A 16812-nucleotide genomic window follows, 5' to 3' on the forward strand; every position below is an offset into this window, starting at 1 on the left:
ATCTGTAAAATGGGTACAATAATAATCACCAGCTTCAATTAGTCTAAGGATCAATGGAGGTAATCCACATAAAGTACTTAACACTATTGGCAAATTGTGAGCACTTTCAATAGAAGGTGATAGTTATTGTTATTATTACTATTATTCCTCCTTCCCTTTTTGATCACCCTTTACTCCTTTCATTTTCCTTTCATCTTTTTTTTTCACTGATATTATATGGTTCTAGATAGTTTTTCTCTCTTATGTGTCCCCTTAGCCAGCCAGAGTTTCTCAGTTGCATGAAGAATAACAATGGTTAAAGTGACATTTGCATCCTAAAGGCACTGATTTAAATTCTAACTCTGTCACTTACTGGCTGAGTGTCTTTATACGTCATTTAACCTTTCTAAGCCTCAGCTTCCCTATATGTAAAATGGGGATGATATCTACCCTTGTGATGTACATAAAGCTCTTAGCCCAGTGCCTTCCACAGGAAACACAAGAAACATCCAGTAAACTGTGGCTGTAATCACCATCTCTTTCATCATTTTAGGACCAGCATGTGAAACAGGTAAAGATGCTTTTTTCTTGAGGTCATACAGCCATCAAGCTTTACGTCCTTCAGAGAATTGCTCCCTTCTGATATCGAAGTGTCTGGAAGAAACATTAAGACAGCCCCTCTATACCCTCCCTTGCCATCTTTACTCATCTCCTCATTCCTTAGCCAGATCTCCTGCAGTCCCTAACCCTCCCCTGGGAATAACTGCAACCCTGGTAAAAGGTAGGCCTGTGGATACACCTACATCTCACACATCTGTGTCTGAGTTGGCAGAAGCAATTTTAGTGAGCTACATAATCACACCCTACCGTACTTCCAGGATAACCAAAGGGTCAGCTTCTCGGTCCTGCAGAGTTCCTTCCTGACTTTGATGATGAATGGGAATGATTCCTTTCTGGAAGAAATATCCTCCTGCTTCCTTTAGAGACAGCCAGCCTGTGAGAAGGTCATTCTCAGTTGGCTGAGGTGTCAGTGGAATGGCTCTTGGGATTTCCCTGCAATTTCCTTGTCTGCACGGCATCACCACCTGGCAGCTCATCGCTTTTATTTTTTCTCTCCCAGATTGTAGCTGCTCCCCGGTTAGTTTGACTTTCAGAAGAGAAAAAAGATTTCAGGATAAATCAGTAAGAGGGCTACCTCTCTGATATATGTAAAAGGTCACAGTGGGTCTCTCGGGGTCCGTGTTATTTTAAAAATGAAAATAATTTAGAAGGAGGGTTGTAGAAATTGAAATGCCAGCATCTGCTGCCCTGTGTGCCAGCTTGCCTTATCGTCTCAGAAACAGTGAGGTGCTGAGTCACACTCAACATGTATGTGATGTGTGTATATGTATCTGTGTAAAAATGAAATTATAAACCAAAATTTATTTTTACTATTTACCATCATGCTTTTATTCTTGATTTCTTCTACCTCTTTTCCCCATATGGATTGTTCTTGTTAAAAAGAAGGGAAGGACCTGGACAGACACATGCAAAAAAATGAAGCTGGACCACCTCCTTACACCATATACAAAAATAAATTCAAAATGGCTTAAAGACTTAAATGTAAGATCTGAAACCATAAAATTCCCAGAAGAAAATATAGAAAGAAACTTCACAGACATTACCCGGAGTAAGATTTTTACTGATATATGCCCTCGTGCAAGGGAAATAAGAGAAAAAATAAACATGTGGGATTACATCAAACTAAAAAGCTTTTTCACAGCAAAGGAAACCATCAATAAAACAAAAAGGGATCCTACTGAATGGAAAAAGATATTTGCTGATGATATATCTGATAAGGGGTTAATATCACAAATTTATAAAAAACTCACTCAACTCAACTCCAAAAAAAACAAACAACCCAATTAAAAAATGGGCAGAGGACATGAAGAGACATTTTTCTAAAAAGGACATACAGATGGCAAACAGACATATGAAAAAATGCTCAACCTCACTAACCATCAGAGAAATGCAAATAAAAATCACAATGAGATACCACCTCACCCCAGTTAAAATGGCTATCATCAATAAATCAACAAACAACAAGTGCTGGCGTGGATGTGGAGAAAAGGGAACCTTTGTGCACTGTTGGTGGGATTGCAGACTGGTGCAGCCACTATGGAAAACAGTATGGAGGTATCTCAAAAATCTGAAAATGGAACTACCTTATGATCCCCCAATTCCACTCCTAGGTATCTATCCGGAGAAATCCAAAACTCTAATTCAAAAATCTTTATGCACTCCTATGTTTATTGCAGCACTATACACAATAGCCAAGACATGGAAACAACTGAAATGCCCATTGGTAGATGACTGGATTAAGAAACTGTAGTACATTTATACAATGGAGCATTACACAGCCATAAATAAGAAAGAAATCTTACCATTTGCAACAACATGGATGGACCTAGAGAACATTATGTTAAGTGAAATAAGTCAGACAGAAAGACAAATACCATATGATCTCACTTATATGTGGAATCTAAAGAAAAGAATAAGTGAATGAACTAATCAGAAACAATTTTGGAGACATAGAGGAAAAACTGAGGGTTGCTAGATGGGAGGGGGGTGTGGATAAGGGGGAAGGTGAGGGTATTAGAGAACAGTCAGTAACCACAAGATAGCCACGGGGTTTTGAAAATTAATTTGGGGAATGTAATCCATAATGTTGTAAAGATTTTGTAGGGTATCCAATGGACACTTGTCCCATTAGGGAGACCACCTCAGGGATGATGTAGATGCCTGATCTCTGCACTGTACACCTGAAGCTGAAGCTGAACAATAATGAATGTCAACTACAATTTATGTGTGTGTGTGTGTGTGTGTGAGTGTGTATGTATGTGTATGTATATACTTACAAGAAGCGGAGTACAGCATAAGGAGTAGAGACAGTGGAAATGTAATGGCTCAGTGCGATGTCAGAGGGATAGTGGATGGGGGGCAGGGGGTTCACACAGTGTGAGGGATATAAATAATAAACGTCTAAGTATTACTTTGTCTTGTGCACCTGAAACTTAAAAATTTAAAAACTTTAAAAAATGTAAAAAAAAAAAAAGAAGAAGAAGAAGGGAAGGGAAGAGAAAGAAAGGGAAGTGAAGAGAAGAAAAAGGAAGGGAAAGGAAGGGAAAGGAAGAAAAGAGAAATCAAGTCTCTTCCCATGAAACCTCTTTTCACATCTGGCAGAATTCCAACTGGTGACTTTGACATTAACATTTTCGTGATGATTTTTGTCTGCCTCTCAGGAAAATTTTAACAAGACTTTTTGAAAGAAAAATATTTTGTTTATTGTTTCACCTCAGGGAAATATTGAACTCTACTAAAAAATGTGTAGATGTGTGAAAGTCAAATTCCACAGCAGGTGAAATTCCAGCAAGAGTGCTACTTGTTTCTTGCTTTTCTTCTCACATTGTTCCCATTTTATCAATCAGCATTCTCCCTTAAGCCATGCTAAGTGGTGATGCTAAGTGGTGATAAGTGATGGAAACTGGCTCAGTTGCCCATTCTGAAGTGTCAGCTGATTTCAGGGATTCCAGCTTTGTAGGTCCTGGACCTGACCTGTTTCAGATGTCTGTGAAAGATTAATTGTCTTTTTTGGCTTCCCCCACAGATTATGACAGCAGCACCTCAGCAGTTCCAAGTAGATATTCTCCCAGTAGATGATGGCACCCCGAGAATTGTTACCAACCTAGGACTCCAATGGCTGGAGTATATGGATGGCAAGGTAAGGCCTTTCCATCTGCCACATTCACATTGACCAACTTGGGCAATAATCTTATGCATGATAATAACTTATGAATAGAATTTGAGCTCAGCTCATGTTTATTCTTCCCTAAGTGAGCTGAGTTTGATTAGGATTGTATATAGTTTAAGATGTTCTTATAAAATGGCTCCCAAAATATAGTAGTGTAAAGAAAATAGCAGTTTATTTTTTCTCACATAAAGGATGGAAGTAAGTAGGCTGACTAGAACTCCACATGAGCCTTCAGAGATGGCAGATTCCTTCTAATTGTTCTGCCATCCCTGGGTTGTTGCTGGTGACTGGATCCATGGGGAGAGGACAACAGAGAAGTAGAGGGCAAGGAACTTCATTTTAAACAAGTGATACAGAAATTAAACACATCATTTGCACTCATATTATTCTTATTATTAAGAAATTGGCCACGTGGCCCCATCTGCTGCATGGGAGACTGGAAAATAGAGCCTATAGCTGGGCAGCGAGGTACTCAGCTGAAACTTTGTTAACTAGAAGGGGAGGATGGATTTGGAGAAACATATGGAATATGCCATAAATGAGAAGGAAGTATTTTTGAAAATGAGTGTCCTCAAAGGAATTCTACTTTAGAAATTTCTTTTTCCTTCTCCTAAATCTCAATTTGGTCGTTTTAAGATACGCCATAATTCTCACCTGCTAACAACATGTCAAGCATTAAATCTCCATCCCCACCCAAACTCACACAGTTCTTCATTTCAGAAATAATTTCTTAATTTTGTGTGTGGTATTCCCTCTAAGATGTGGATTTTCTCATTCCCATGGAGCTGATCAGTTGGTTATGTAGCCATACCTTGGCGATATCATGGGTTCAATTCTAGACTACTCACTCAAGCGAGTACTGCAATAAAGAGAATCATAATCTTTTTGCTCGTGGAAGGTCGTGTCTTCAATTTGTAAAAAACATAATATTTGTGAAGTGCAATAGCATAAAGCATGATAAAATGAGATCTGCCTGTAAATGCAGCTGTTGTACTGTAGCTTTCCACTGAACTAATTGGGATTTTTTTTAAATATACGAAACAAAATCAGTGAAAATTCCTTTTGTGCCCTATTTAATCTTTTTTTTCTTATTCAGAACCATCCCATTCTCTTCTTGACACTCTCCAGTTGGTTTCCTACTTTCCACTCCTTCCCCACTGCAGTGATTCTTACGAAAGTCACCAATGATCTCTATTTTGCGAAATCCAAAGGTCACTTATATGTCCTTATTTTAGCATTTAAAATGTTGACCAGGCCTTTTGTTTTCTCTCAAACCTTTGCTTTCACTAAATCTTTGTTGAATGAGTGAATGAGTGAATTAAAATTTAGGCCATATATTTGAGCAATATTAGGGTATCATAAATTTATCTTACTCAATTGCAAGCATTGCAGTTGACTCCTGTAAGGTATAAAATAGCCATCTTCCCCGTATTGTATCATTCATTCAAAGTTCCAACCTTCTTTAAATCCCAAATTCAAATTCCACCACCTCAAATTCCTTTCTCCCCAATTCAGATGGAATTTAATCTCTCCCGCTCCTGAAAAGTGTATAACACTCGTTTAGTATCTCCCGTTAAAGCTCTTGCCACAACTACCTTGCTCATGAGCCTTTCATTCCCAGTGAAGTATGAGCACGTCAAGAGCATAGACTGGCATGTTTTCTCTCCTCATATCCTCTTCAATAATGACAGAGTTTTCTATGCAGTAAATGTACTCTGTAAATCATTGTTCAACTGAATTAAATCTGAGTCACGGGGTCTTGTTCTTGCTTTATTCCCACCTCAGGAATTAAATTTAATGCGTTTCTATTCCAGGCTACCAACTTGATCACCAAGAAGGAACTGCTGACCATGGACCCGGACACGGAGGACCTGCAGCTTGTCTATGAGATTACACGGGGCCCCAAGCACGGCTCCGTGGAGAACAAGCTGCAGCCTGGAAGAGCTGCTGTGACTTTCACGCAGGGTGGGCATTTGGAGAACCAAGAAATGGGAGGAATCTATTCTAACACCACTCTCCCTACCTCTCTGATCTTTCTCACAAGCACTTCCAGCTTCTCACCCCTAAGTAGCCTACTTGCAAACAAATAGATCTTGTAGTGTCTAACCATTCGACCTGGGAAGTTTCCTTCTCCTGATTTGTTTCCCTGTTACACTGAATTTTGGCAATACAAAAAAGAAACATCTTTACCATGCTTCCTCAGCTCCCAAATTGCTTTTGGCTTTGGCCAGGTTTTCTGGAAGGAAATCACATGATACTGCTTGGTTTTCTATTAAAAAAAAAAAAAAATCAAAAACAGCCACCCGACTTTATGAAAGATCTGTGAACCTGTGTGGTTTACTTTTTGTTCTCTAGAGTTATGGATTTTTTTTTTTTAAGTCTTCAGCAAAGAAATTAAGATCAACATGGGTAAATTGCTCAACAGAAATATTTTCCTGTTTTGAATCATATCAAGCAGAGTACTTTCTATTTTAGTTCCTTATAAGCTTTTTACAGTCTTCTAGACTTCCTTTGAGAATAGACCTGATTGGGAGGACTCACTGCAAAACTACATCTTATAAGTTATATGCCATATTTGCTTTTACTCCTTGACCTCCATTTTTTCTGTGCCTTATATGTGGGCTGTTTTAATCCAACCCCCAGCTTTTCTTAGTAACATATACCTTCCAAAGAACCTTATTTAGAAGGTAGTGTGGGCATGAGCATATCTACACAGAGGATGAGGTTGGAGACTTGTCTCTGTCATTTCCCAGATTTGTCTCTAACATTCCATAAACATTTATTAAAGTGCTTTTTTGCCAAGACCCTGGAATTCTCATTTTACAACAGCATAAGGACAGACCTTTTGTCACACATAGCAATAGGATCTTATTCTTAAATCTGGCAGGAACATTTAGTTTTAAGGCTACTATCCCTTTTTGTTCTTGGGAAAACGAGTTCTGTCTGTGACCCATTAGAAGAATAAACTGGGTATGTTGGTGTGGGAATCTCTGAAACTGTTTTTACACCCATGGGCTAATTCACGGTATATTTTTTTCTCACAGAGGATGTGAACTTAGGGTTGATTCGTTATGTGTTGCATGAGAAGAAGATCCATGAGATGATGGATAGTTTTCAGTTTCTGGTGAAAGACAGTAAACCCAATGTGGTCCGTGACAATGTCTTCCATATCCAGTGGTCCCTCATCAGCTTTAAATACACCAGGTACAAGTGTTAGCGTGTGTTCTTTCTTGATAAATGAATTGGGCAAGCAGAGGAAATCAGGAGGAAGCACCGCGTGGCTCAGCTCTAGTCATCTGATGACACTAGTGTTGATAACAACAATAAAAAAATAATAATCACACCAAATATTTTTGAATACTGTATGGACCGGGCACTGTACTGTGTACTTGACCTACTCACCTTGTTTAATAATTGGAATTATGAGATGAATATTATGATTGCCCCTGCAACAACAAAGCAATAGCGATAGAAAGAAGTTAAGTAACTTGCCTGAAGTGGTATAGCTCATCACTAGTAAAACCAGGATTTAAGCCCAGTGATTTTAACTATTGTGATTTACTGCCTCTCCTGCAAGTGTTTTTTGCATCTGTCTTCCAGTTTCAGAGGATAATCCAGTAGAACTGATAGGGAAATAATGTACATATGTGTTTGCCAATAATCACTGGCCCACTATAACACCATCTCTGCCTTACTGCTACATTCTCTCTGTTCTCAAGTTCATCGTTTTCTCCTAGCTCCTTTGGTGTTCATAGGATTGTATACCTTTAGGGGCAAATACATAGCTTAATGCAGACAGTTTTTTAAGATGTTTTTGTGGTCTGTTGGGGAGTTGAAGAGGCGAACAGAGAGGCACCAACTAGTAAAGCTGGGCAAGCACAGTGCTGATTTTATAATTTAAGCACAGTGCTTAAATTATAACTAAGATTATAATTTTTGTAGGGGGAAAAAATTCATCAAATCTACATTTCAGAGACTCAGTATTCTAAGAAATCAACTTCATAAGTCAGATGAAAATTAGAACTTGGGAGAAAAAAGGGAAAACATAAAAATTTGATTTCATGTACCCCATGTGACTCACTCACACTTAGAGAATTATTGGAAAATCAGAATCCACTTTTATAAGTGTAATGTTTTACTGTTAATTTACCACTTTGTGTATCTCCGCCAAAATTAAATTAATTGAATCAAATCAATCATGTTTTCTCTAATGTTTAATGGACTAAATAGTACAGAGGCCCCAAAGGTGGCCGTGAGGACTAACCTCTCAGAGGCACTGCCCTGGTCCACACTGGACACAAGCCCTGGTCCAGTGGCCATCAGTGGTGAAAACAAAGCCCAGCTCAGGCCCCACTCCCTTGGGGCGTTTCTAAACCAAGACACTTATTATGAATCAACAGCACATGGATAGTTTCCCTCCTACTTTGCAAAAGCAATACAAAGTCCTAGCAGCAAACTAAGTTCTTAGTCCATTCTGGCTGCTATAACGAAATACATAGACTGGGTGGCTGGTAAACAACAGGCATTTATTTCTCACAGTTCTGGAGGCTGAGAAGCCCAAGATCAGGGTGCTGGCAGATTTACTGTCTGGTGAGAGCCTGCTTTCTGGGTCCTAAGACAGTTGTCTTCTCATTGCAACCTTACACGGAGGAAGGATGAGAGACTAAGCTAAGGGCGTGAATCCAATTTATGAGAATTTCACCCTTGTGATCTAATTACCTCTCAAAGGCTGAACCTCTAATATCATTACATTGGGGGTTAGGATTTCAACATATGAATTTTGGAGGAGGGGGAGACACAGTCAGTCTATAGCACCCTGCCACTCCCCTGTTGTCTATATACCTTTGTTACCTAGGCCCAATTCTCATCTTCTTACCTCTGGCACTGCCCTGACTCCTCTACACACTTTACATACTTCCTATAAATCCAGTCCAGTCAGTTCCCACCAGAGCTAAATCGTTAATTGCTTTCCAAGCAACTTTATTCCCTAAGAACACACTGACCTATTCTGATTACTCTCCCACACTAGGGAGAGATTGTTTATCATTTCTCCATGTTCCAAAATACAAAGTCCGTAGTGCCTTTGTGCTTCCAACCTTCTGAATGACTTCCCACTCTCTCTGAAAATGAGACAGATACCGCTCTGCATCCATGGCTTCCTTGGTCACTTGGTCCTGTGACTGTCCCAGGTGAACACGTTCTGTCAATTTATAACCTGGCTTCTAAAAGGAGCCAAGCTTCCTGTTCTCTGAAATGCCTGATACCACTAGCTAACCAGAAGAGATCGGTATTAAACAATTGAATTCTTCACAGCGCAGGGGCAGCATTTCAGACTCCTTTTTTGTGTGCTTCTAGCTACAATGTCAGTGAGAAGGCGGGCTCTGTGAGCGTCACAGTGCAGAGAACTGGAAACCTGAACCAGTATGCCATCGTCCTGTGTCGCACTGAACAAGGCACCGCCAGCTCCAGCTCCAGGGTCAACTCCCAACCTGGGCAGCAGGACTACGTGGAGTATGCTGGCCAGGTAGGCGGGCGGGGGGCCTCTAATTCCTGAACTGCCTGCACGGGCTGTGATGTGCTATAGGCTACTGTGGCACCTTCCTACTTCTTTTTGTCCCACCTCCCTTTCCATTGGCATCCTTCCTCAAGTAATTTTCCTATGTGCCATTCCCATAGTACTTCTTTCTTCACAGTCTATGTAATCTCCATTGTTTTTAGCTGCCAAAGCTTAACTTTTCTAGCTTCTCAGTCTTTCCACTGTGCTTCATGACCAAAGAAAATGTCTCTAAGGCATCATCGTATTCTACACACAGCCTTTGGAATCCTAACCCTCTCTCCCCTTTATCTGAGGTGACCAATTGGGAAACTCCTGGATAGGCTGGGTGAGAGATGATGGAAGCGTAAGCTTTAATCATAAAGTGAAGGTGGAGAGAAGTGGATGGATTCAACAGATGAGTAAGCCATCAACTGATGGGATTTAGCAGTGGTTTAGTTAGTGGGGCGGAAGGGAAAATGGATGGTGGTGCCCCTTGCTAGGAGAGAGCAGGTTTGGTGGGTGATCTTGACTTTGCATCGCATATGTTGAATGTGAGTTGCCTTAGAGACAATAAATTGATGGCTATATAGGTTGGTAGGGAGTCCAGAGAGGACTTCTGGGGTAGAGAGACAAATTTATAAGTTTCTATGTAACAGTAGTGGTAATTAGTATCAGGGTATGAGTGAGAGAGAGAAAAAGGAGAGAATGGAAGCAAAAGAGAAAGGAGGAAGACTTAAAGAGTAAACTCCTTGGCTTTGCTTCCATGTCTTCTCTATAAAAGTCTTACCCCTAGCTCCTGTTGGTGGAGTGCACCTAACCACTTCTGGTTTGGCGCTGCCTGATTGGAATCAAATTTTGTTCAAATAAACTCCTAAAATGTTTAACAAAAAAATAAAAGAAAGAACCTCCTTTATGGCAGGGTGCCCTATATTTGTCATCTTTTATTATGGTACAATGCCTGGCACTTGTTAGGTATTTATTCAATGTTTTCTCATAGTAATTTCATTATTCTTATGGCAACATAAATCATAAAAGGAAGACCCTCTCTCTGAGGCATTTCAGCTGAACTAAGTGAAGGCCTTACATGTGAAATTTAAATGAGAAATTAGAAAAGAACAGATAAGCTAAGGAGTCTTTTAACATGATAAGAAAAGGCATGTACTTGTGTTTTTCAAGGAGAGATAAAAGGCAGTGTGCTCTAGATCCCAAGTAGAGATCTGTCAAGAGTTTCACTTAGTTGGGAGTGTTTGGAAATGTGGAGTTTAGTAAAACTTAATTTGATTAGCTGATTAGATATGTAATAGTAATTTTCCGTTGATGAAAATTATGTGGGTTGTTTTTTTAGAGGTTTATGACTATTTTTACATATGTTTCAGTTCTCTCAGTTTTCAAAAAGTGCAATCCAGGCCCATTTCCTGCCATTTCAATTTTGAACAAATTTATAGCCCTGGTTCCATTTGAAGATTTTATCTTTTATTTTCACACAAAGTAAAACCAGAATAAATCCTGTAAGTTCACAATTATGCATATAAAATAATTTCACTGTTTTGTACCAGGCTAAGTTCACTCACATTATAGATCCAGCCCATCTTAATGGTGAAGGATTTAGTCAAATTTAAAGTTCAGCCCAGCTTGTTTGCACTGTAACTTTTTCTGAATTCAAACACCATCATTCAGTACACTGAGATTCTATGTCAATTTTGATTGTACAAGTAATAAGATGGTAATAAGGATAATATCTTGCATTTGTTCAGTACTTTAAAATAAACTTAGTGCTTTCATTAACATTATCTCCTTTAGTCTTCCCAGTAAGCATTGTGAAATAGGAACGTTATTATTATTCAGCTGATGAGGAAAATGATGTTTGTAAAGTTTCAAAGCCTAACCCAGCTGGGAAGTAACAAAACCAGGACTTAGAACTTCATACTCCAAGTTCAAAGATCTTTCCAGTTAAACTTGCCACAGATAGGAAGGGAACTAAGTAACCAAATGACTCTTGCTATCCCAAGTGAGTTAATAAAACAGGAAATGAATAGTTACCTACATGTCTTTCTACAATCACCAGATGACAGGGGATATCTTGCCCTCCACGTGTCTGTGCAGTAAATCAGCCCCAACGTGCAGATGAAGAATGGGAAGAGATAGCCAAGTGTTCCAGGTCATGCAGCAGGAAGTTGGGGGCTAAAAGAACCAGCTATTTCATTCAGTGCTCTGCCCACTGCACTTGGGCCCTCTTTTCCCATGATGCTCTGGGAGAACAGAGCAGGGGAAGCGGAGGCACAGCTTAACTCCTTGTTGTTTTCTTTGTAACAGGTGCAGTTTGATGAGCGAGAGGACACCAAATCCTGCACTATTGTCATCAACGATGATGATGTGTTTGAGAATATCGAGAGTTTCACCGTGGAGCTCAGCATGCCAGCATATGCCCTGCTAGGGGAGTTCACCCAGGCGAAGGTCATTATCAATGACACTGAGGATGAACCCACATTAGAGTTTGATAAGAAGATCTACCGAGTCAACGAGAGTGCTGGTTTTCTGTTTGCACCTATTGAAAGAAAAGGTCTGTTGGTACCAAAGGTGACAAGGAGCTATACTAATAGCTAACATTTATTGAATCCCTTTGATGTGCCAAATGATGATGTACCATATTAACTCATGTGTGTAATTACTGTTCATGTATTAACTCATTTAAATCCCTAACATGTCCCTAATAATGATCCTACCTATAGTGAGTACTCTCAGAAGGCTTCTCTTCTTAGTTCAAGTTATTAGCACTCCCATTTATTCTTCAATGGGACTGAAAGACTGGTTACGTGTTTTGGCCTTGCAAATTATTCATGTTCTCAGTATTCTTAATCAATCACCCAATGCATAAAATATTTATTAGCCTTGGTCAAGGAGGGAAGTTATAGTTTATAAGAACTGGTTCCTCATCTTAGTTCTTGAAACAAAAATGTGTTTAAAGATTTCCCTATGTGAGTGTCACCTGTAGAGCTCAGATGAGAAATAAACTGCGAGAAATAAAGCAATTTTTGAGGGGCTGAAAATGAAAGACTATATGGATTTATGATTGTTCAATATTGAGACTGTAAAACATATGGAAATTAAATCTTCATTCAAAGCCACACAATGACTAAAAGTGATGATGTCAGGTTTTTATTGAATCTGATGACTAGGTATTAGTGTAACAAACACTGTAGATCATGCAAACCCTTGGTGACACCACTTGGAAAACAAGCAAGCCCCATTGATTGTTGGGGGCCAGCAAACTGGGCCCAGAACAGGCTGTCACCCAGGGCAGTAGCAGCACTAATAAGTAAAGTCATTTGTACAGAGAAAAGGGTTTTATTTTGTCTTATCTTTTGTTCTTTTAATCGAGCTTGTTTTTCCCTTGGAATTAAAATGCAGAAGTTTATTCAGAAAGGCAGTGAACTGTGCTCATAGCACTACCTTCAAGATACAATTACTTTGCCACTTAAAGTACCAAATACGTCTCTTATCTTTCCACCCGCTGTGGTCTTAGATGGTGGGCAATGAGTCTTGTGAATTAACAGAGCACAAAATTCACAGAATAAGAAATCCATTTTAAGTTGTTTGGTAAAGTATCTGGGGTATGTTAAATCCTCAAGGAGTTTATCCCATAGGCTCAAAAGAGACTGCAATGCAGGAAGGTTTCATGTCAGAGTGTGAACAGAAATAGTGATGGAGTGTGTCGGAGGAAACCAAGCTCACCAATTCATCAGAGATTTTAAAATTTGAGAAGCACTCCTTCAAATGCTTTGGTTTTCTTGCCATTTTGCATTTCAGGGGATTCAAGCAGCATTGTATCTGCGATTTGCTACACAATCCCTAAGTCAGCTATGGGAAGTAGCCTTTATGCTCTGGAATCGGGCTCTGATTTTAAATCTAGAGGAATGTCTGCTGAGAGTCGCGTGATCTTCGGGCCTGGCATCACCATGTCCACCTGTGACATCATGCTCATTGATGACAGCGAGTACGAAGAGGAGGAAGAATTTGAGATTGCCCTGGCAGATGCTTCTGCCAATGCCCGCATCGGAACAGTGTCGTTGGCCAAGGTGCTTATTAGTGGTCCCAATGATGCCTCTACTGTGTCCCTGGGCAACACGGCTTTCACGGTCAGCGAGGATGCAGGTAAGGGAGAACATGTCCAGGGTTCCCTCGCCCATTTCCTAATCCCTTTCTCAAATGATATTCTCTCAAGTTTGACAATGTCCTTAAAACGCTGAGAATGCCATTGTTGTTCTGAGGGCATTATATACGTCATGCGAGGCATTCCAACCAAGAATGGAAGGTAGTGAAGAACAGGGAGTTCCATCAGCTTTTCTTGCTTTGGTCACTGATGGCCAGAAGGGATCTGGCCGAGAGCTTCATTGGCTGATGTCTGTGGTCCAGAGGGAGGGCGTGGTGCTAAGCATTTTGGCTTGCAAAGGAGGGGAATGTGATCTGTTGAGAATGGACATAAGTTATTTAGTATCCTTCTAGCTGGTAAAACAAATACATTCTAAAATTTCAGTGTTTTCACAATTGGAACTTTCTCATTCCTATAACAGCCCAAAGCAGCCAGTGGGCACATTTTTATCCACCCAGGCTCCTTCCCTCTTCTGGTTGGTTCCATAAGGATCTTAAAGTCCGCTGCATGGTGCTGGCAGACATACTGTCAGAAAGGGCACAGCTGTGATGAGTATCCACTGATCCGAGCCACTTGATCAAGGCCTTTCACCTCCTCCAAGGTGATACTTTGACAGATAGTGAGAACTGATATTTTTGAGCTCTTACTAAATGCCAACTACCATGTGATGGACATTCCATGCATTCTCACTTCATTTTCTGTGGAAAAGCTACCATTGTATGGGAAAGCACATGGAGGCCCAGAGAGGTTAAATAAATCACCAAAGATCAAGCAGAGCTGGGATTAGAACTCAGAGCTTTTCGACTACGCCATGTTTCCTTTCCCATATACCAAATACCAAGCCATCACTACATGTCACCCCACAACATAGCTAGAAAAATGTGATTGTGAAATCAGCTAAAACGGCTCATGTATGTCATTAGGACCCTATGAAGTATGATGTCACTGTAGACCAGACGGTGAGTTTCATTCCTAAGATAAGCAGTAAGCACAAGTGTTTTAAGTAATGATGTGTGCACCACTTGGATAAAATAGGAAAATCAAACCAGTTAGAAACATTTAATTAGAAACATTCAGCTTCAGGCCCCATAGAGTCTCCTCGCTGGTTCTTCCTTAATTGACTGTTTTCTGACTCATCCCTGAGGTGCTAGTCTCTGAGTTTCTTCTCCCGAAATAGACTTCAAATGTTTTTCAATGGATCCTCCCCCCTTAAAGTCATTGTTCTTCTCCTGTGAACAGTCTCCTTTGTGAAAGCACAAAACCACTTTCCCCTGGGTCTATCTCTCCAGCACTGCCTCCTTGAGACCCTCCTCCGAATCTGCTCTTCATCTTAATGTCAAGTATAAGAGGGGTGGTGACACCTCTCAGGCTTCCTCAGAGGGAGCACAGGGGCATCACTGAAGTTGGAGTAGACAAGCCAGCAGGATAACACAGCTGCTGCTGTGAAGGAGAACGTTGTTGAGAAAGCCCCACTGAATCTCTCGTTCAGTGAAACCTGTGAATCTCACTTCAGGCACAGTGAAGATTCCAGTAACCCGCCATGGGACTGACCTTTCTACCCTGACGTCTGTCTGGTGTGCAACGCGGCCCTCGGACCCAGCTTCTGCCACTCCAGGAGTTGACTACGTTCCCAGCTCCAGGAAGGTGGAGTTTGGGCCAGGTATCACTGAGCAGGTGAGCATAGAGCAGTGAACGGCTGGATGGGTCTGTTAATGTGGTCTCTCTCTAGTCTGTTCTCCAAACTTTCTGGAGGACTCTTAAACTCCCCCTGTGATATTACTGTCGTCCCTTTCTTCAAAAATACAAACATACAAACAAGACAACAAACTTAGAGGGATCTTCTACAAAGTCTCCAAGTGACATTTTCAGCATCTGATATCCAGCACCACATATTTAGGATAGAAACCACACTAGTTTGATGTAAATATCTAGAAACAAACCACCTAAGGGTTATAATAAAAAGAGTACAGTTTTATGGATAAAGCAAAGAAAAAGGAAAAAAAAAGACTTAAGACAACCAAAGAAAGTCAAGTTGTCACCTTTGTCCTAATCTCCCAAAAGCAAATGAGTGTTATATATTGGGCATTCTATAAGGTTTGCTTTGCTTTTTCTTCTTTTAAAATTAAAAAAATAAATTTAAATTGAGATACAACTGACATATAAGTTTATATTAGTTTCAGGTGTACAACATAATAATTCAATATTTGTATATGTTGCAAAATGCTCACCCCAATAAGTCTAGTTAACATTCTGATTTTTCTTCTAGTATTGCACCTTGACTATCTTAGATGACACTCAGTATCCAGTAATTGAAGGACTGGAGACCTTTGTGGTTTTTCTCAGCTCAGCACAAGGGGCCGAACTGACCAAACCCTTCCAGGCTGTCATTGCAATTAATGACACATTCCAGGATGGTAAGAGATTGGGGATGCCTGTTTGTGGCGTAGACTGTAGTTCTATTTTTTCCCCTTAATTTCTATGTGTATGCATTAGAACTCATTCACATTTTCATTCAAGAAATGTGTGTGAGTGTGTGTGTGTGTGTGTGCGCGCGCGCGCATATATGTGTTTGAGCACATGCATGCATATACTTTTACATGGAAATATGGGAAATAAATAATTTTTCATGTTTGTGGCACTCCGCTAGACACACAAAAAATGTCTAAGCCTTGGCCGCCTGTGTCCTCAAGAAGATCAACATTTCATTGGGGGATAAGACCTTTAAACAGAAAAAATAGAATTTATTATGGTAAATAACCTTATAGTGCTATAAAATTTTGAGAGATGAATATTTGGAATACAGTGAGATGCTGTCTTTTGCTTTGAGCCTGGCAGGAGGTGAATAGAAGGAAATGAAAAGATGGGTTTGAGTCAAGTTCTAAGAGGACTTAACTTCTAGCCTAAGGAGTTTATAAGCAGAGGGGAGCAACAGATGCTGACAAGCTGAGGAGTGGTGTGTGATTTTTGTTTTAGGAAACCACTACTGGCGGTCCTGTAGATGACATGCAGGAACGAAAAGAAACAGGTATATGAACAAAATGTCAGTCTCCGCTGAAGATCTAATCTAAGTAACATGAATTTGAACAGGAAAGGACAGTTGTTTCTAGGGGAAAATTGATGAAATTTAGAATTGTCAGATTCTAGAGTTTGGTAGAGAAGATAGAGTCAAACCTTCCACTTCACGCAGAAGGACTCAAATCAGCGTCCCCAGTGTTTGACAATAGAGTCCTCAGTCTCCCCCTGGACTGGGGCCTCTGTAAAGCAGGGTCTGCCCAGCACACAACCATGGGAAGCTTTCACCGACTTCCTTTTTTTTTTTTTTTTTGACTAGGAGTGAGGGTTCATATCTTGTTAAAG

At 40.2% G+C, this 16812-nt stretch overlaps 1 protein-coding gene across 3 annotated transcripts in view; it reads left to right on the forward strand.

The window, feature by feature from the left end:
- The window catches only part of FRAS1 (Fraser extracellular matrix complex subunit 1), a 424744-nt gene that overhangs the window by 366147 nt on the left and 41785 nt on the right, over positions 1 to 16812 (forward strand). For all 3 annotated transcript variants that reach the window (XM_088791576.1, XM_019720206.3, XM_088791578.1), the window contains 8 exons: positions 3626 to 3739; positions 5584 to 5734; positions 6814 to 6973; positions 9125 to 9293; positions 11619 to 11865; positions 13113 to 13457; positions 14969 to 15129; positions 15722 to 15869. In XM_088791576.1, the coding sequence (XP_088647702.1) occupies positions 3626 to 3739; positions 5584 to 5734; positions 6814 to 6973; positions 9125 to 9293; positions 11619 to 11865; positions 13113 to 13457; positions 14969 to 15129; positions 15722 to 15869 (1495 nt within the window). The remainder of the gene's footprint in view (positions 1 to 3625; positions 3740 to 5583; positions 5735 to 6813; positions 6974 to 9124; positions 9294 to 11618; positions 11866 to 13112; positions 13458 to 14968; positions 15130 to 15721; positions 15870 to 16812) is intronic.

This window comes from Rhinolophus sinicus, chromosome 1 (genome assembly GCF_057876585.1).
Source record: "Rhinolophus sinicus isolate RSI-liver-muscle chromosome 1, RSI-T2T, whole genome shotgun sequence".
Taxonomy (NCBI): domain Eukaryota; kingdom Metazoa; phylum Chordata; class Mammalia; order Chiroptera; family Rhinolophidae; genus Rhinolophus; species Rhinolophus sinicus.